This window comes from Andrena cerasifolii, chromosome 13 (genome assembly GCF_050908995.1).
Source record: "Andrena cerasifolii isolate SP2316 chromosome 13, iyAndCera1_principal, whole genome shotgun sequence".
NCBI lineage: Eukaryota > Metazoa > Arthropoda > Insecta > Hymenoptera > Andrenidae > Andrena > Andrena cerasifolii.
In genome coordinates, this window is record NC_135130.1 from 11,159,053 (window position 1) to 11,179,107 (window position 20,055).

General features: G+C 48.6%; 2 protein-coding genes across 4 annotated transcripts in view; one reads left to right on the top strand and one right to left on the bottom strand.

Annotated features, from left to right (window-relative positions):
* The window catches only part of Sppl (signal peptide peptidase-like protein), a 327,977-nt gene that overhangs the window by 10,816 nt on the left and 297,106 nt on the right, over positions 1-20,055 (bottom strand). The window lies entirely within an intron of this gene.
* The window catches only part of Bi (T-box transcription factor bifid), a 77,009-nt gene continuing 65,792 nt past the window's right edge, over positions 8,839-20,055 (top strand). Inside the window, exon 1 of one of the 3 annotated variants that reach the window (XM_076825222.1) lies at positions 8,839-10,964. In XM_076825222.1, the coding sequence (XP_076681337.1) occupies positions 10,250-10,964 (715 nt within the window). In that variant the 5' untranslated portion in view covers positions 8,839-10,249. The remainder of the gene's footprint in view (positions 10,965-20,055) is intronic. The other 2 variants (XM_076825220.1, XM_076825221.1) reach the window with 2 other exon arrangements.

A 20,055-nucleotide genomic window follows, 5' to 3' on the forward strand; every position in this document is an offset into this window, starting at 1 on the left:
AATTTCATCAAAATCGGGTAACGTTGCTCTGAGCTATAAACGCTTAAAGATCGCAGGATAAGGTCGAAAATCGCGAAATTCCCGAAATCAGCGATTTTCACTTCACGAGCCACCGTCACGCAGTGAAGGAACGAAAATAGATCTACATATAATCGCGGAAGCTACAGACTCTGTCTTGTCTTTCGTGCATGTGGGCATTCGGATGAATCGAAGGAACTGGACATAACTTCTGTCGTTGCGAAAATATAGTAGCATTGACGTACCCGTATTAAAAATTGTTACACTTAAAATTTATTTCACGGCGAGTCGCCTCTTTCCTGCCTGTAGCACTGTTGCAAGCCCTGCAACTTTCATGAGCTGGGGATACGTTGGTCCCAACGCCACCACTCAGATTCTAATGCAATATTCTGCGTTTAGTGGGTGGCAGGCTGCACATGTACACGATAATTCAATTAGCCACGTGTAGCCTGCCTGTAGATATACCTATATTCAAAGTGTCTTCCTGCTGTGGGAGCACTATTTCGATTCATCCACCATTTACAGATAATCGCAGGTATCTCTCTGAGTTCCCTTCTAAGGTCTATAAAGACGTGAGTGTACCTCTAGTTTCTCTTCGTTATTGGTAATCAGATTCTCATTGTAGCATCGACGGAAGTGGTTGCAAATCATTTCCATCGATGTGCACATCCCAGGTCCTAGTTACAGGGACCTCAAAAATCGTGGTGAAATAATTTATCGATGACCCAGGTAAATTGGGGTGGTTTCTTCTTGGCGTCACCGCTGGCTACTCCACTGACCCAGAATCTATCGGAAATTCGTAAGAGAACTACTAATTGAGTAACACGGTGACTCAACATTCACTCGCACGAGGACAATGCACCGCTTTAGCAGATTTTCGGGGTAACACTCAGCCAGCGATCGAAACCCGCTACGGTAGGCGTTTACAGACGTAATCTGCAGCGGCTAGGATGAGGGGACAGGACTACCCCGATTGAGTGGTTTGACAGTGGGGTAGTTTAGCCGAATATATATATATATATATATATATATATATATATATATGTATATATTTCTAATACTATTAGCCGGTGTTCCGTTACACAACGACAGATGGACGAGCAGATATATCCGCTCTGTTTGGATTTCGCTGTTTCGGGGGTGCAGCTGCGTGTGTGTAAACCGTGCCACGCTGTTTGTGCCCCGACATCAATTGATAGTTTGTGAACGGGGATGCGGAAGACGGTGAGCGAGTCGATCTGAATGGGGGTGGTTCGATGTCTTCGTTGTTGAAAGCCCACGTTGAATGGGAGCTGCAGTTCAACCACTCGCGTTTTCTTCGCATTGTCGAGTCTCGAAAATGAGAGTGGGACTCGTGGTGTGTGGTAAAAAGTAGCGGTGTTCAAAAAATTGGGTGGAAGGTGATATTCAAATGGGGCTAATAGCTGCTTTACTCGATGCTCCAAATCCGTTTAGAGCACACCAAGTGTTTGTATCACGTGAGTAGTGCAGACATGCCCTGCACCAACAAATCTGGGCGAGAACGTGGAGTTGCGTTGAAAGAATCTCCGCGAAAGTCTGAACGACGACCAAGAACGATCAACCAAGATGCTGCCTCGGAGGACTGCTAAGCGCGGCTGACATGAAGCGACCCCGCCAGCGGCGCGGATCATCGAGCAGAGCGAAGAATTCGAAAATCGCGAGGCAAGGCGCCGCGTAGACGGCGTATACTGCTTTTTGTTCGCCTGTTTGTTTGTTTGTTCCGGGCGTTTCGTCGGTTAGGTACCCGGCTCATCCCCTCCAACCACTTTTTCACGTTTCCATCCACGTTTCCCTATCCAGCACCCCGCTCCTGGAATCGATCCACGCAAATTTACACGCCCGAAGCGCAACGAGAGTGACGTGGAGAATTTTGACTGTCTTCCCCCTGACACTCCTCCATACCCCGTCCGTTGTGCGACGATCACCCCATGGCGCCGTAGAATGTCGTCCCGATTGTTTCATCAGATTGTTACAACCCCTCCCTGTTGGAGCGGCTAATTGGTTTGTCGTTGCTCTCGCGGTTTTCGCCTCCGTCGATGCGTTTTATCGAGTCTTGCCTCCCCTCCCTCCCTCCCGCCTATCCTCTTCCACCTCGTCGTTCCCGTGACGTCTGTTTGTCAGACTTCTGAGGGGCAGGCAGCGCCTGTGGACGTGGATGAAACTCGCTCGCCGTCGACGTGACGCTATTCCGGGAATGTGGGAATCACCACGGCTGCTCCACAGTTCATGTTACCTCAGTTTGGCCGCAAGTAATACTCGGCCTCCGTCGGTGTACGATTACGCTCTTTGTCACGGCGGACGTACCCGCGAAATCCGGCCATCGCTCGTCTGCGGCCGTGATTAACCAGGTTTTTTCGGTTATCCATTCCTGGCGAAGCTGGAACTTCTAAGCGGCCGGGGATTTGAAGTTGATTGGGCTAAGGTGACGAGGTGGGATAGGACGAGGGCCAGGGGATACGAATGACTTATAGTAGTGTCTGGTATAGTAGTTCTGACTACTGGATACTATTCACTAGGTAACCAAAGAATTTCAATTGGCTAGGTGGAGAGTTAAGTTCTCTACTAACTTCCATTCGTGTAAATGTGTGTACCTGTAAGTGCCTCAAGGTCCCGTCAGCGTCTCACAAATGGATGGAGGGCCTAACGCGTCGCGTATAGCACGAAACCGATGGAAACAGTGCCCGCATCCGGAAGGAGGCTGCGGTGTGCAGGGGAATCCCGGTGCACTCACCTGCGACGAGTTGTATCACGCGATGCTCATTAGTGTCGCCGACGATTCTACGCCGGGAACGAGTCACTCACTGGTGTTACCTCGAAACCCATGGCTTCTGCGAGCAGCTGAACAGAGGCTACCAGTCGGTGGCTCTAATGGGCATCGATACGTTGACATTCATCTACCCGGCACGTAACTTGCGAGTCTAAAAGCATCAGGCGCACGGCGATGACATCAAAAACGCTACCCCAGCGTACTCTCAGTCATCATCATCGAGAACCCGGGGCAGGTTCACGGAACGGAAGCACTCCTGTCGTCGTTTCTGCTTCAAGACCACAAGACCCTATTTCTGCGGGAATTGCGAGCGAGAGGGAATCGAGGAGCGAAAGAGCGCGGCGGAAAACTGGCCACGTTTCTCCAGCGGGTAGAGGCTGCCTGTTACACGCTGCCTTGATGGTCCTGGCGTTAAATTCAGCCGTCAGAGCTTTCAGCAGGGTTCAGCAACAGCGTCAGCAACTCTTTCCCCCCTATACTCCTCCTCCATGCCGCATCCTCCACCTCCAGCGTCCGTGTTCTCGACTCCATTCGCGCTCAGTCGCCCTCCCCCTCCCCTAACCCCCCACCCACCCCTTTCTGTATCGCGAGTCGCTAGCAGAGAGCTCGTCACGCACATGCTGCAGCGACCTTTTGCATCAAAAGCTTTGTTTATGGGCCGAGGAGATTTATAGGCTGCACGACGATATGCATACAGCGGCTCCGGTATGCACCATGGCGGTTAGATCTCCGGTCGAAATACGATGACGAGGGGAGGAGTTCGTTTCTTTGGCCAGCGACAGGTAGACAGAACTGACTGTGCACGCGCGGAAAAACCGGGACGGTGGACTACGGGGACTTATCGGCTGCCGCCAGGCCCGGGGTTCCTCGAATCGATAGTTTTGCTGATCGTGTAACTTTGGGCTGACCAAGTGTTCTCCTGGTGACAGAATAGGGGCTAGAAGATGGCCCCTTTTCTTTGAGCATGGGTGATGGATCAGTTTTGTGCTAATTGTGACACTTTTCGTGTACATCTCCTTGAGTAATATGATTTGAAGTGGTTGCTACTGCGTTCTGGATAAAGTCGGATGTCATCTTGGCGTAGTGGTTCACTGGTAGGGAGCTGGGAGTAGATGCGTGTGTGAGAAACTGGCGAAATGATTTGAACTGCTATCGCAAAGATTTCTCAGTTCATGCAACCCCAACCTGCCCTTCCACTGCAACGCCGAACCAATCGATCGTTCGAATCCTGACATCAGCAGGCACAAAGGACTCGTAAATATTCAATGGACGTATCAGAGCGCCATCGGGTTGTTCATTAACCGTTGTTCCGCGCTAAAATGGGTGCAACATTCCCATGTTTTTGTCAGAGCAGATGAAGAATTCTCCAGATGCATTGCGATAAATGAATAAAAGTGCAAGTGGAGAGTACTGTAAACGACGGAAGCACTTTTGAAAAAAATGCACACCGTCTGAAGATGTACAGGGATGATAAAGTCTTGCCAATCCTTCTGCTTTTAGGTAGTTTCTGATTGCTATCGGAACGATCATCTAATATGACCAACTGCAGATGAATCATGCAGCAGGATCAACTTCCAATAAGGATTATAGCAAATGTATAATTGGTAGATAGTTCCATCGGAGGTAGAACAAGATTCCAAACGTTTATCCTCATTCTGCGCCGCATAGTCCGCTCTGCAAAGTGTTAACAACTGTGCTCGCTCTCACACTTACAATTACGCATTAGGTCTTACTCCAGTTAGCCGAGTGAGGTATGCTCGTGATCATTACTGGCTTTAAATTCCTGATCGGATCGGAACTCGCTGATTGGCTGCTGGAGCGTAGCCCTGGGATCCGGTCACCTGGAAACTCCTTCTTTAGCGGACGGTATTATACAAGAAAATACGGAATATCTGGTGCGGACTATCTCTGCTGGTCGAGCAGCCGCTGGCCAAGCGTCCTAATAAAAGCAAGTAGCTATCGTCGAACGCTGCTGATCTCTTATCCGCTCCACCGCCTTTCAACAGCGTCTGCTTTAATCTCCTATCACCTGTCTGGTTGTAGGATCCATGCTGGCAGTCGGATAGTCTTGCCTCCGTGAGTCAATTTTCATCTTAAGCTGAGCTTAAGAGTGCAAGGAATGTGAAAAATCTGTTAGTGATGAGGTGTACAGCTATTCTTATGGAAATACTAAGATAAATAGTACCTATAAGTAAATCTTAAAGGGATACAGGGCTAATTCTTTTTATTTTATGCCCATTGTGTGGTAGGAACAATACTAAACATACCTAAATAATGAGCTATGACTAGTATGTATTAAAATAAATAAAAATAAAAGACTCCTTCAGGTAAAGAGTAAATTATTACACCCTTTTTTAAAATGATTTTCAGAAAATTTCCTGAAACACCTACTACCACTAATTTGGAGATCCAGTGCCGTTTGTGCTCGAATACGTCGCAATCGCGGCGCTCGAATAGTGGTATACTTTCCACCGTAGGTGTTCACAGCCGGTGGCGCGGCCACAAACACGTCGACGTACCCTAGAAAAAAATCGCGTGAAAGAGAGGGCAGGAAGCGGCGGCCAGTTTCTCCGTCCTGGTCGGATCGTGGTCGCGAGACGAATGCCGCGCGAGTCTCCGTCCTCGTCTCGCGGACCCCCCCACCCTTGGTACCGGCGACTCCACGCGTTCCGCGGACACAGGGAACCCCCTACCGCGGCGACGGGTTATGGTGGGGGGGCGCTCGGTCACGATGGGCGGCACCATGTTTGGGCCACACCCCATCGCGTTGCCCGTTTACCAGCCAGGCGCGCTCGTCAAATGTTTTTCGTCGCGGATTATGACGCGGTCTGCGCGATTATGACCACCTCTCTCCTTCTCCCCGTGTCTCCCTCGCCTACACTACCTCGATGCACGCTCTTTGTCCTCTTATCCCTATTCCTCCTTTTTTTCTCTCCCTATCTTTAAGCGCTTTCCTCCTCGACGCTGGATTTTTTCCTTCTCTTTCTGTTTCCTCAGGGACTCAGTGCTTCTTCCAGGACGAAGTTTGCTCTTGCCCCAGCCCGTCGGACTCGCGTTCGACCGGCCACGCTCGCCTCGTCTCGTTCCAGCTTCAGGCGATTCGTGCTCGAATCCTTTCGTCCTGTCTCACCGGCTCTAGCGGCATCGATCGTCGCTCTCTCCTCGGATCGTTCGAGCAGAGAATAGAGAGCCGTCGATTCACCGGACCTGAGGACGCCGGCACAATGAAACAAGCTGCGAGACGCGAGAGAGGAACGCGGCCAATCGGTCATATACACTCTCTGGCATTGCTCGCCGTCTGGACAGCTTGCGATTCAACCGATATCGCGATTCCTCTTATCGAGTGTACCAACTGCGTGCGGTTAATCAACGTCATTGATCGCCTGACATGCCGCTTTACGAATCTTCTGATTGTCTGATGTGGTTTGGGCAAACTCAGAAGGTTCTAGCATGCGTAATATTTGTTGAGGGTTTTCATAGTTTGTTGACAAATCATTGACATTTCAGTTAAATTCTGCTGGGAAATATATGTTTAGGCTAGGTCTGGGTTACGTTTAGGATAGATGTAGGCTAGGCCTACGTTATATTCTTTTCGTTATGACTTTTTCCGTCAGATATACATAGGTACTCATAAATGAAGTTTGTAGAGTAATAGGATAAGTCGATTCTTTACAGCAAAACTTCCTTTGTAACTACCTGAATCCACTTTATTTGAAAATATTATACAGTTCTTCAATAATTGATCTCTTTTATCAGGTAATATCCTCCTGGATTTAATTAAGAAAGATATTATTAGAACAACATTGTTTTAACCAGTTTCCTAAGACAATTTTCCTCACCCAACTGCAAGAGTGCAGCATCGCATCCTGATTCAAATGTATCATGTTGTCAAAGAATGAAAGAATTGCAGAGCAAATACTGGAGCCTCTGTGACAATAAATACCGTCCACCCTCGAAACGGATAAAGCCAGTTGGATTGATCGTGACTGTGGTTGTAGTCTCTATTTACACTAACGCACGATCACAATGCGTATACAGGGTTTGATGTGCCCTCAACGAAATTCCCTATTGCCGGATCGAGTATCGAAACTGTATTACTCCGGAGCACGTCTTTGAGGGGCATGATATGCAGTCAGACGCAAAGGCTTGTTAATCCTGGCTGATCGCGTAAGTTCACGTCGCAGGATTATCTTGCTCAGTGATGAGATCGTTGTGATCTGACGTGCGAGGCAGAATATACAGTCGACCAGATTAATTTCGTGCATCTGGATATAATGGAACACTGCTATAGTACGTTGATAAGGAATTCGAATAAATTTTTTCAAATATTCTCATTGAAAAGCTGTGGACCAAACTCTAGTTGCTAACGAATGAGGATGTTGTTTGATAGGTTGTTTTTTATGCATCTAATTGCCCCTTAAAAACCCGTAGATGCACCTTTTCTGCTTTATCCGCTAAATGGAGAAATAACGCCCCATATATATAGTCCGAATAAACCCTTAATCGAAAGACTACTCAAACTTTCCACAAGTAAAAAACTTTCAAAGCCAGATAGCCCCTTTGCTCTAAAAAAAAAAACGATTCCCCAAAGAAAAACAATAACTGCAACGCTGACCATCGCAAAAGAATGTCGCCGGCACTCGCAGAAAGTGTTTCTGGAAATCACGGTGGCCCCGTGGCGGTGGAAAAGCTCTCGCGGATTTGGCAACACTGTGACGCGTTGGGCGTCTCGCTGACACTCGACGGTGCGAAGGACGAGGGGGCCACACGACGGCCAAGCGAAAAACCGTGAAGTTTCTCCGCTTGAGGTGGGGGGCGGAACCGCGAGTCGGTAGGGGAAGGTGACGAAGGGACGCGCGAGACTTACGCGGCGGAGCGGGAGGGTGAGGTCACATGACAGCGCCTGGTGGGGAATTACGTCCCGAGTGGGGTTGGAATGGGCGGATCCAGTGGTTTCTCCTCCGTTGGTGGTTTCAGATGCACAGCGCAAGTCAATTCCAGCGACTGACTAGGGGGTGGGAGGTGAGGCGGTGGTGAGGGGGAATGGTGATGCTCGTGACGCTGGCTAGCGCGAATTTTGGCACAGGCCGCGAAAATTTCTCACTCGGCTTTTCGCGGAAAACCCGGACGGGCTCTCGACACGGCCAATCGGCTTGAATTATGACTAATGAAGTGCCGTTCCGGATTAATGGAGAAAACAGGCTGTCGGAACAGACCGAAATATTGGCATTGCAGGACAATTGTGTTGAACGAGGGTCCCGGGTTCCGTATCTGGTCAGTTGCGTGAATTGTAGACAATGAATGAGTAGAGTTAAGTGAATTTTTGCTTCTACCATAAATTTTTCAACGCGTCTCAAGTTCAACGGGGTTTCACACTTGTTCGCGAGGTACTATTTGCAAGTAGGCGCGCTCTAATTCTCATTCCGATGATAAGACATTCGAATTAAAGAATAAAAGTTATCTCCAAGCTATATATCTGAATTTTCATTAAGAAAAATACAATTCCTTCGTACATATCAATTACATATTTGTTCCATTTGTCATCTACCCTGTTAAATACAAATCTATCTCAGTTTCTAAGACTACAGCTCTACTCGGAATATTTAACAAGGCAGAATTTATATAGACAAGCGATAAATAAAAAAAGTGTGTGCAAGGACTCGTATTAGAATGACAATAGGGACGGTTTATTTACCAAACACCTGGATGGCACGTAGTTGATGGCCAGAAAATCGGCATCAGTTGTCGTTTCATCACCGGTAAAACTTGAGCGTGACAATCGTTAACGTTCTCTCAGCGAAGGTTCGAGCAACGTCGATCGGCGTTCCCCTTCCCTGTGGACACCCCCGCCTTGGCTGCATAGAACCGCGGGGAGGGTGGTGTTAATGGGCGTACTCGCGGTTAACACCCTTACACGCGGTCTGGTGGGATGTGCACAGGCAGGGAGAGAGAACCAGGGAAGAACATCCGGAGCTTCGTGTCGAGTACGGTCGCGGGAGGGGGAAAGAGAGACAGAGGGAACAGCATGATGAGAGAGAGAGAGAGAGAGGGAGTGGGACGCGAAACGTCGGAAAAGGCGTCGAGAGCAACGCCGCTCGGATTGGCGCCGGAACGCCAATCCGGACTACGAGCGCTCATTATCGCCCGCTGGACGCTAGGGAAGGGCGCCAGTAGACTGGATTCCCTCTGCTCCTCTGACTCACGGCGTATCATAGTTGCGTCCTTGTCGTGCGCACTAGCGCTCCGTATGTCGAGTTGCCGAGCGGGATTCCCCCACCAAGCTGGCCAGCAACGGTCGTAGGGGAAGGGAGGAGGAGCCCCTGCACCGTCTCAGTCTTCGCGTCGCTGCCCTCCAGCATTCACGCCTCCCGCGTCCGTTCGGCGGCGCAGGCACACTCCGCTCGTCTGTACACACGCACACGCGGCCGTCCCCGTACACGTAGACGCGCGTACACACGCCCTGAATCCGGACGCGGACTTTAGCACACCAACACCTCCGCAGGAGGTGTGGGGGTGAGCCCCCAGAGGAGGTGTCAATCCTAGCGCTGCTCAGTGACCATCGCGGCGCCACCCAAGTAACACCTTTCGTCCGCTCTCCAGCCACGACAGAGTATCGCAGCGGAGCCAAGCTGTAGAGCCCTCTCTCTGTTACCTTTTTGTCGTCTGTTACTCGCGTGCGGATCTACGCGCGTCTGAACTCTCCTCGGCGCCGTCCGGCCGTCGGACGCCGCATCACGGCCGTGCGCTCCCGTTTCTCCTCCCTGTCGTGTCGTCGCACTTGCTCGCGCCGCGCCACGGAACGGATTTCAGAAGTGTGGTGATAATCTGATTGTGCAGGAAGGAACACTTCCCGGTGGACACAGTGCACACGTCAGTGAACAGTGGAACGCAGGATACTATCTCCGAAACGACGCGCAGTGATTTTTATCCCGAGGTGGCCAGTGGACACTAGCACGAAACAACCGACGTCTGCCAAGTGTGTCTCAGTTGAATGATAGTGGGTGTTTTACGGTGCTTCAGCCGGGGTGTTCCGTTTGCTAGTTGTCCGTAGCTACAGAGTGCTGTTCCGAGGCGGAGGTTCACTGTGAACGGAGCCGGACCGTCGCGACGTACGATGTCGTCTGGCCGGCTCGCGACGGGGCTGGAGGTGATCGAAAGATCGCAGTGGGAGCGACGAGAACGCGGTGAGGATCGCGGTCTTCGCTCCTGAGTGGCCTGGTTTGTCGTTTCCCAAACATGTCTGAGAACCAACCGAACAGTTAATAGCCGGACGATCAGCGTGCGCGCCAGTGATATAGGAACGAACTCGACAGACGTGTGACCAAAGAGGCCGATCAGTGCCGCGATCAGTGAACGGACAGTGTGGTCAGTTAGGTATAGAGTATCTCGGTTTGAGTCACTCGAAGAGAAATCTCGCGCGACTCGGCACACCCGCCCGTCTCGATGAGATTCGAACAAGACACAGCGTGCAGGGGTACCCACTGCGCCAGCACTCCGCAACCCTCCGCGCTGCAGCAGCGATCACGGGTCGAGGAGGTGGTGGAGGAGGAGGTGGACTCCTCCGCGAAGGACATCGAAGGTCAACGACGTAGACGAGAATTGGAGGCTAACGTGGTCGAGGGTGCGAACACGGGGCCGAGGGCCGGGGCGGGGGGGCCTGGGATGGCGTACCCCGCGTCAGCGACGGCTCTGAATCAGCACTCGCCCTTCACAACCTCGATAGCTGGCACACCGTCCAGCAACCCAAACGGACATATATCCGGGGGCCATCTGCCGGCTCCGGCTGCCCCAAGACCGACGGACTTCAGCGTATCCTCGTTGCTGACAGCCGCCAGCACTCATCCGCCGATTTTGGGCGGCTCATCGTCGCAAGGTAGCGCGTCCCCGCCGCCCGGAGGGCCCGGTAGCCCTGCCGCGGCGCCCGAAACACCACCACCGTTGCCCAGTCAAAGGGATTTGTCGCATCCGTCCTCGGCGGTGGTCGTGGCTAGCTACTTCAGCGCTGCCACCCTGGCAGCGGCCGGTTTCTACAATCCGGCGGCCCATTTGCCGGTGACCAGCTCACCAGGCCCGACGGCCCATCATCTGTCAGGGAAAGGCATCCTCAGCAGCGCGCATCATCATCCTCATCTTAACCCGCACGGCATCGCGCCACCAGGTGAGCGAATCCTGTCTTCTTTTCCATCTTTGCCAAACCGATCACCCCCATTCCGTCCTGTTCTGCCTGGAGGCGTCTGGGGGACAGTGATTAAGATTTTTAATCTGTCAGTGGACAGAGTTTCGAGTCCAGGCACGCTACAAATGTTCTGGATTCGTCACGGCTCCAACTGGCGTGCAGTGGATGAATTTTAGGGAGGTGGCCCTGTTTTGAGATGATAAAGGCTAGTAGAAGTTGGGAACTGTTGGTTTCATATGAAGGTAGAGATTTCTTGGAAAATTCGTCCTTAAGGTGGCAGGTTCAGTAGGGTTATCAGTAGGGTTGTGAATGAACTTTGTAGCAAAAGGGTGTCAGGGTGGTAGATCTCTGCGAAATGCGCAGGTAGACCTGCATTAGGAGATCTGCAGAATCTAAAATTGTAGTTCTGGAACAGCTAGAGTTGAAAATGCAGTGGTACTAGCGATTAGTTTCTTTACAAATCTCTATTTTAAGTAATATGTCTTCGTAAAGGCTTGTACTGAGGAAATATGAGTGGGATTGTGATAAATGTCTTGCTTGCTTCTCAGTAAACCTAGTTCTACGAAAGTGTATCAAAACACGGATTCTAAACTATTTAAAACAGCCCCAACTTAGGTGAATTTCAGAGTTCTAGCACCTGTTTTGAAGTATGTAGCGTCCAAATTAGAGAAACAATTCCCTCATATAGTTTTATCAAAGTAACACATGCTACGATGGAGAGAACAAACTACAACCTGAGTTGTTATTAGGAATGAGGTGTAAACTCGCAAAGTAAATAATGTTTTGGAACGTACTACGATTCAGAAACGTTAAAACAGGTTTGAGGTTCCTAAGTGAATTCAAATCCGTCACAGAATATGAATTATTATTCGCACAGAGATCACAGGCTTGATAAATATCCTGTTCATCTCTAAACAGGATTCATAACCAGCCATATTAAGTGTTAAAACAAACGGAACCCCAAAAGCAGCATTGCAAGCTGTGGTTTAGAATGTAAACTCACGTTCACAAGTGCCTAGTTCAGGATATAAGTTGCAGAGAAACTAGTACCTCAGTTCCAAACAGACAACTCGTTAAAACAAGTGTCTTCAACAGCACTCGACGTTGCTTGCCGAATTTAAGTAAACAAGATCCCCCAACTTGAGGAATTAAACCCAAAATTCTTAGGAATACAAAAAGACACTCCAATGCTACAGCAAAATCGGCAAATTCAGAATGAAAGGCTCCTTCGCCCACGGAAACTTTCAAAACACATCCCCAGGTGTGTTTCATCTACTATTCCAAGAGCAGGTCTTCGTCAGTCCATCGGAATCTCTAAAAATCCTCAGCAACCCCTTTTCAAACCGCGAATGTCTGCCTAGTAGCAATCTAGGAACGCGTAAAAGTCATCACCGGTCCGGAAAAATCATTGACACAGTGTCTTTATCCGTAGCGATCGCGAGCATCGTTCCGCCAGGCTCGCCGATTACCCAGAATTCCTTGCTGCTTGCCGCTGGTGCAGTTTTCCCGAGCGAGAAAAATCGTCTGGCATTTAATTACCGTATCCCGCGGCCTGTTTTACGAGCGACAGCGGCGAACTTGTTGCGTGTTTGCGCAAACCGATATCCGTGTTCTAATGCTTATTTCGGCGGCAGACCGGGATCCTGGCTGCCGGGGATCGTTTCGCGTGCCTCGTTCACTTTCCCCGCGGCTTTTCACGCGAAATGGAGGAAACGATAGTAGAAAGCAGCGGCGATGGCTCGCGAACGTATCCAGATGGGAAGATCTACGCCCGGCACGTGAGAGGACCGTTTCATCGTTTATTCATCGGCCCCGATGGCAAGATACATTTATTTCCGCGGATCGACCGTTACCGTTTCGAGATCGGTTTGTTAACGTGGCGAGCTGTGTTTTCACTTGGCCGGCCCTCTCGCCTGTCAATCTCTTCCAACGACGTTGTTAGACCCTCCGTTAGCCGGGCCTTGCTCGCCTCGCGTGTCGATCGGGTTCACGGAGGATGGGAATGATTTATCTTTTGGCCATTTAACGATTGTACTGATGACGATGGCTCTGGGGTAGAATTTTGCCGAGGCCCTTGCTTCTAACGTGGCCAGAAAAGGCCCTTTTCTAACGATCTTCGTCCGTAGGGCCATTTTGCCTGAAACTGAAGCGGATGTTGTTGGGAGTCTTGGTTATCTGCTGTTTGGAGAGTGTGTTTTTATGCTGAATGGCGATTGAAGATGAGAGAATGCTGTTGCTAGCAGTAACCGCCGGGAAGCCTCAGATTGATGGAGAGCGTGTTAATGTTTCCGATTCGAAATCTCATCAGCTCGCAATTTAAAGGAAATTAAAACGGCGGCGCGCGTTGCTTTACGTCGACGATATTCTATGTTAATTCGTTAATTCCCGCAATCAAAAGTTCGCGCTTCTTCGCGCCAAGTGGCAATTAAAATGAAATCAGAGCGGAAGCCCGCACTTCCTCGCGCGGATTAACGGGCTGAATTAAAGTTAAGGTATAATTCATTAATCCTACTATCGTCGGCACGTGTTTCATCTCATGAACTGTCGATTGAAACGAAATTAAAACAAAAGCCCCCGCTCCCGGCCAGATCCATGGATTACTAAATGCAAATTGAAGGAAAATTCATTAATTCAACAATCCCGGGCTCGCGTTCCCGCCGATCACCTTTCAATTAAAATGAAACTGAAACGGAGGCTTTCACTTGCAATCATCAGCGGAGCAACCGAGAATTACGCTAAAAACCACAGATTCTGTCATCAGCTGCCTTTGTTGACAGTTCGTTGAAATAAATTTAATCGAAATTATTAAAACAATTCACTTATTCCACTGACCGTCGCCCTTAAAATCTCTCCGGCCAATCGACGGCTACGCTGAAGTGCAGGAATGGAACTCTCGAACCTCTCTGCATCGTTTATAGTCTTAAATCCATTAAATCTTAATTTTCCCGTTTCACCATTAACAGCTCGCCACAAATTACGTAAGATTACACGAATTCTAAGCTCGCGAGGCGTCATTAGGCTTCTCCCCAATACCGAAAACCTCACGGCCACGTATCCTGCTCGTTATGCTGGCCCTCTGCTGCTGTCAAATCGGAAACGCGGCCGTTTTACGCAGGTAACCCGCGTTTCGTCTGCTCGCGCCCGCCTGGCGGAACATATCCGACGGGGAAACTCTGGAAAAAGCGCGGCTTTTGTTCGGGAGCACGCAAGCACGTTCACCGATGCGTCTCGCGCATCCCCCGATTGCCTGAAACGGACATTGTTAATAAAACGCCGCTAATTAGGGCCGTTTAATGACCCTGTTCGCCGGGTTCGCGGGACTTGGAGCGTCGCGACACTAGCGGCGGCCGTAAAACTAATTGTTTTTCGATAATATTTCGTCCGGCCATCTATCGGAGGACGAGCGGTGGCGCTCGCCGAAGGACGGCCGCCTGGCGAAGCTTCCCGTTCACGGTTCACCGAAACTTAGCCACATTCGATCGCAATTACAAAGATTCCGTCACTTAAAATTCAAATTGTGACAAAGAACGGTTGAGGGAAAGTGGAAATTAGCTGGTCATACTTTACAGATCCTCAATTTGTGCAGGTCCAACGGGGAAAAAATGGTAACAGTCGCTTCGATCGCTAGGTACTAACGCTGTGTTGTTCGTTTATGGAGTTTCGGTTACAAAATCGTTGCACTTGGATCAGGTAGAGTGGGTTGCAAGCGCGAGGATTAATTAGCAAGTTCTTTGGTCTTCCCAGAATTGTCTGCTGGTCTTTGTGCAGAAATTAATAGATCGGCTGCAGGCTCTAGTGGGATATGACGATCCCCTCCCCTTTCTTGGGACTTGGGAACCACCCCGGGCTGTTATTGTTAAAATAAAACGCCCGCAGAGTGTTGGACCTAAATATGTTGGAAACTACCGCGCATCAATGTTCTCGGGCGATCCAACCACGTATATCGAGCACCTGAGACCCAAGGGAGAACATTATGTCCGGATCCTATTGGGCAATGGCTGCAATAACGCAGGAAAGATGATAAGATCGGGAATGCGGCGAGAACGCTGCCGCGATGAAAAATCCTGGCCGCACGTCGGCAATACGTTACCGCTCGGGCGGCGATAATGCAATCGATCTGGCATATCTCTCTCCCGTTAAACGAGCAACGCCAAGGAGCACCGATATCGTTTTCCAGAACGCATTGTCTACGTTCTATCGGCGAGCGTTCGCTTGGAAAGACGGACGCGGCTGTCGAGAAGAAAAGCGGCGAGCGCTGGCCTACCCCGAAGCAACAAGCTCTGGAAAATGTGCGCGACGCTGCTGGGACTCACCTGGACATCTTATTTGCGAGATCAAGACGATCGCTGACGTTGGAAACTGACAGTTGCGTTGGCGTTTGATAGGGATTCGTGTTTTGAAAAGGTCCATTTTGGAATAACCTGAAAATGCTTCCATTTTGTGAGGAAAGGTGTTACGAGACTTGAGTCGCTGTTTTATCGAAGGATACTCGTCGTTTCTTCTAAAAATAGAGGAAAATTCAATGTCCGCAATTCGTGTTTGTAGGTTATTCTTGAAACTTTTACGAGAACAATGGGGGTTTTGATTACTCGAAAGCAGGAAGTCTCGAGTATTCTGAAGATCATTCCCAATCTGATCGTTCTAATAAATCTCGAAGGCCCCGAGACGTTACAATCTTCCAAATAGCGGTAGAAATCATAATTATTCATTCTCGCTGAATATATTATTCATAATTACTAATAATTATAGTAATGAATGTGTTCCAAAAACAGTGTAATTATTCTTATTACCATAGCTTATATCTCGACGTGTAGCCAATCGTTCTGATCGCATTTGCGTTTTGAGTCCATGCATAATTCCTTTGTATCCGAAACGGCGTAGAAACTGCGGCGCGATCAGTCCTTCGAGACTTTCGAATCTTTGGGATCCATCGGTCGGGTCGAATTTCTTGAGTTTCTCCTGGCTTTCCAGCTTCTGGGGGCATTTTCGAGCCCTGGTAAGAATTACAAGCCACACGAACATCCGCGTAATTACATCTCCCCAGTTAAAGCTTAATATATCCCGTGGAGCAGCCTCGTATCTCCAAGATTTACCTCGGCACTTATAATTAGTCGGGTCTGGAGCATCCATCAAAAATGCCCCCTTTCCGTGTCAGAAATGTCCAGAGATCCTGTCGTCGGCTCGTCGAAATCGTTTCTCACGATCGACGATTACGTTTCCCCGCGTTTTCGAGGGGGAAAGGGTATGCCCTAAGATCGCCGACGAGTATCGCGCGCGCACGCGGCCGGTACGTGTCACGCTAGCCGCGTGAAAAAGCGAATTGGACTGCGGAGAAACGATTTTCAGCCGGCTCGCTGCGCGGCCCCTTATCTGACATCTCATTATTGCACGCGTCCACCTCATCCGCTACAACTAGTTATTCCCTTCGTTAACTTCAATGATGAATTAATCCGCCTCGCCCGTTGACACGCGTTGTCTTTCAGCAGGCCGCGCCACCAATGGAAATCCGAAGGAACAGCTGGACTCTTGCGGCCGCTCGCTTCGTTCCTTTCGGTAGAAATTTCACTGCGAGCTTGAATCGGTGGGCAGGTGGGTGGGCAGTTTCTGTTCGAAGAACTCGGCATTTGTAGGTTGACTCTTGTTCTAGAACAATACCTGCATTAATTAGAGTAGGTCAGACATAACCTATATTTGCGATTAGTGTTGTTTCGGAAGTGATATTCTGTATTAGTGGCAGACAGTAAGCTCTAACGGGATCAAGTATTTATTCAGAAAACCTTGCGTGAAACTCGAACGGTAGCGGTTTTCCCCAATGCATCAGCAACAACGTGCAATCCGTCATTGTTATTGCACGTCTTTCCCGGGTCATTTTTCGTATTCTCCCCCTTTTCTAGTCGGGCTGCCAGCCAACTGACCGCAGCTTCGCGGCGATTAATCTTGCCAGGGGCATGACCGACGATCACCGTATTCGAAATTCGCTGCGTGTCGCTGGGCACTTGACGCGCGGCTTCGGGTAAAAAGCGCGAAAAAAAGCGGAGAAAAGGGGCAGGGCGCGTTAAAAATACCGTGGAACGATTCCTCTTGATAAAATACGTCGAAAATGTTTTGTAACGATTTTTCACACTAGCCTTGGCTTTCGAGAAAATCGAGACTGAACATGAGGCGCGTTTATCGCACGGGCTAGGCTAGGGCGCGCGTTGCGCGCACATTCCGGCCCGATTTCCCCCAAAAGGGGAGCTTGCATGTGAAAACACTATTCTACATTTTCGATGTGCTTTTTAAAGTAGAATCACTTTCCGCCCGGTTGGATTCCACGTTTCAAGGCACCGTGCAGTGAGAGCCGAAGAAAAATAAAAACAAGGGACCGATAGAAAGCGGCGCAATTAATGGCGGCTAGCATTGTTGTCCGCGTTTCCAGGTGAAATTCATCTGGCTGAAAAATGGAGCGATCGGTTATCGGGTTTGGGCGCGGCAGTTTTTCTTGCTTTTTCCACGATTTACTCGGGAAATCGCTGGCAACTCAACCGGTGTTTTAGCCTTTGATTGTCCAGTTGGAAGTGCGGTAGGAAATAGTTTCAGAAACTTATATCTAATGCCAGTGTTCCCGGCTTTTGAGTGCTCATTCTCCTTCAATTCTTTTAGATTGCGAAATACAACCTCTTTCGCAAAGTATTTTTAACCTGCTCTACTTGTCTCCGTTAATTTTAAACACCTTTGCATCGATGCAACTACAATTTTCCAACTAACAAGTGCTTTGAAAATTGGGGCTGAGCGTAGGTACCTATACAGTGTATCGTCCTCGTTAATGCCTGCGCCAGACGTGCGCGAAAAAATAAAATACGAAAGCTAGGATAATGTATTTGAATAACTGCATGAAATTGCATCGAATATCCAAACAGAAGTGATCTATTTGCCGAAAATTCAGCGAACATTTCGATCGACTTTTGGGAGCACAATTAATTCAATCACGATGCAGTAACAATGTAGCAAAACGATGAAATTCAATTAAACCGCGCCATGTCTGATCATTTGCTTTATAATATTATTATCGACGCTACTAATAACAATATTTGCACGGTTTGTCGAGGATTATACGCACACTTTGATGCAATTATTACCTACGCTGCATTTTGGCTGGTGATGCAAGGAATTTGAGATGCTTCACTTAGGGGATGGGGGAGGATTTTACATTTTGCAGTGTTCAATTGTGTTCGTGTAATACAAAAGTATAGGCCATAAAAAGAGGTTTAAATATAATGCGAACATAAGTGATCCGGGCCTTATTTTCCAAGTTAAATGCAACGTTGTAAAGGAAGTGGTCACTGCATCGTGTATGAAATTCGGTGTATAGCCATTAGTGCAGCATAAGTGTACCCAATTATTCCACCTTTTTATCACTTCGGACAAAAGCAACAGACAGCATTATGTTATCGAGCGTTTAACATTCTCCCTCGCCGATAGTTAAAGGAAAATGCTGAAACGCAGATTAGGTTAGCCTACGACTGCGTGCGCAGCTCACATTGTATATTTCCACGCCGGCACAATTCGCTGGTTGAAACCGTTTCCACAACAGTTTCGCCATCTTTCGCTTCCACGGCTCTTTCCCATTTATCAAATCGTTAAAAAATTAGAAATTCGAGGACGTCCGTAACGTATCAGAGCCACGTTTCATATTCAATTGCCTTCGAAATAAGTTGTAAATATATTTAACGCGCGCAGCGAGCCCCATAAATTTCAGCCTGTATTTTCAAACAGATGCATAGATTTGCATTCATATTTCCAGTTACTGATATCTTCTCCTTCGTGGCAATAACGCTCGCGGAATGGAAATTATACATCGTCGGCTACCGAAGTGCCTGCGCGCAGTGCCTGCCGATCGTGTGTCAATCGCAAAATTAAACGCAAAAAGAAACGGATGAAAAACCGGCGGACGAAAACGCGGAGGAATTAAAGTCGCGGTTCGCGGAACGCGAGATACGGAGAAATACGAGACAGATGAACGGTATCGGTTTAATGATCGGCTCGCGCGGGCTTTGTATGATAACAATCATGAAGTCATTAACGTGGCAACAGGTTCCGCGATTTTTCCCGCTTCGTCCGGGCAATTGATTGAAACGGAAAGAAAATACAGGGAGCTGTGTCCGTGCCGCTAACTATTAACCGCGTCATTAGTCATAAACATATAATTACGATTTGCATCGCTATGAATGATAATTTCGCGCTGCCACCAAGCGCACGTCCACAGTTGTGAATAAAAATGTCGCTCACCTCGGGAAGAAATGCACTACCGACAAGGAACATGGGAACGGAAGATTCAAAGCGGCGAAAGATTAATTGGTTGACGAGAACAAAAACGGATTTCAACTGATTGGGCAAAGAAGCATAATTTTCAGAGAAAGAAGCGCAGCAGTGGAGGACGTGCCGCTATAAAGAATTAAAATTTTCTAGGACTACCGGCGACTTCCTGTCCTCTAATCGGATATTAAACGGCAGTTTTGTTAATTGAAACAGTAATTTTATTCCACTGCTCGACAACAGCAAGCAAGAAAAATTAATTAATTTTGATCACCGGGGGAGTGAAAGGTGGACGCTCGGCGATCAGGATTTCGGGATGTTGATCGAATCTTCGTTCGCTATCTTAATCGTTGGTTGTTATTGATTGTCGATTTAGTTGAAAGGAACGCCGACAAATTTACGAGGATATCACGCCGCTACTCGTAGCATTCGTACTCGGAAATAATAAATAAAGCCCCTGTCTAGGCGGACTATTATCGTACTTATACAAATAGCGGAGTAACGAAAACCGTTTCGGTAATTACTTTAGCAATTGGAAAGTTGGTGATTGCGCTAATGGGATAGGAATTTGAACCTTGAAAGAGCGATCGCCGAGATCGGTTCAATATCTGCCGAAGATGCCCACCAAGTCTCCTCAGAATGTACTAAGGATTTACCGAAATCTATTTGAACCTGATCAAGGATTTTCATCGAAATTCAAACCACTGGAATAAAACGCAATGTACCAAAAAATTCATTTCTCCCACTTAAAATCCGGTCGATAGTGACTTCGATACGT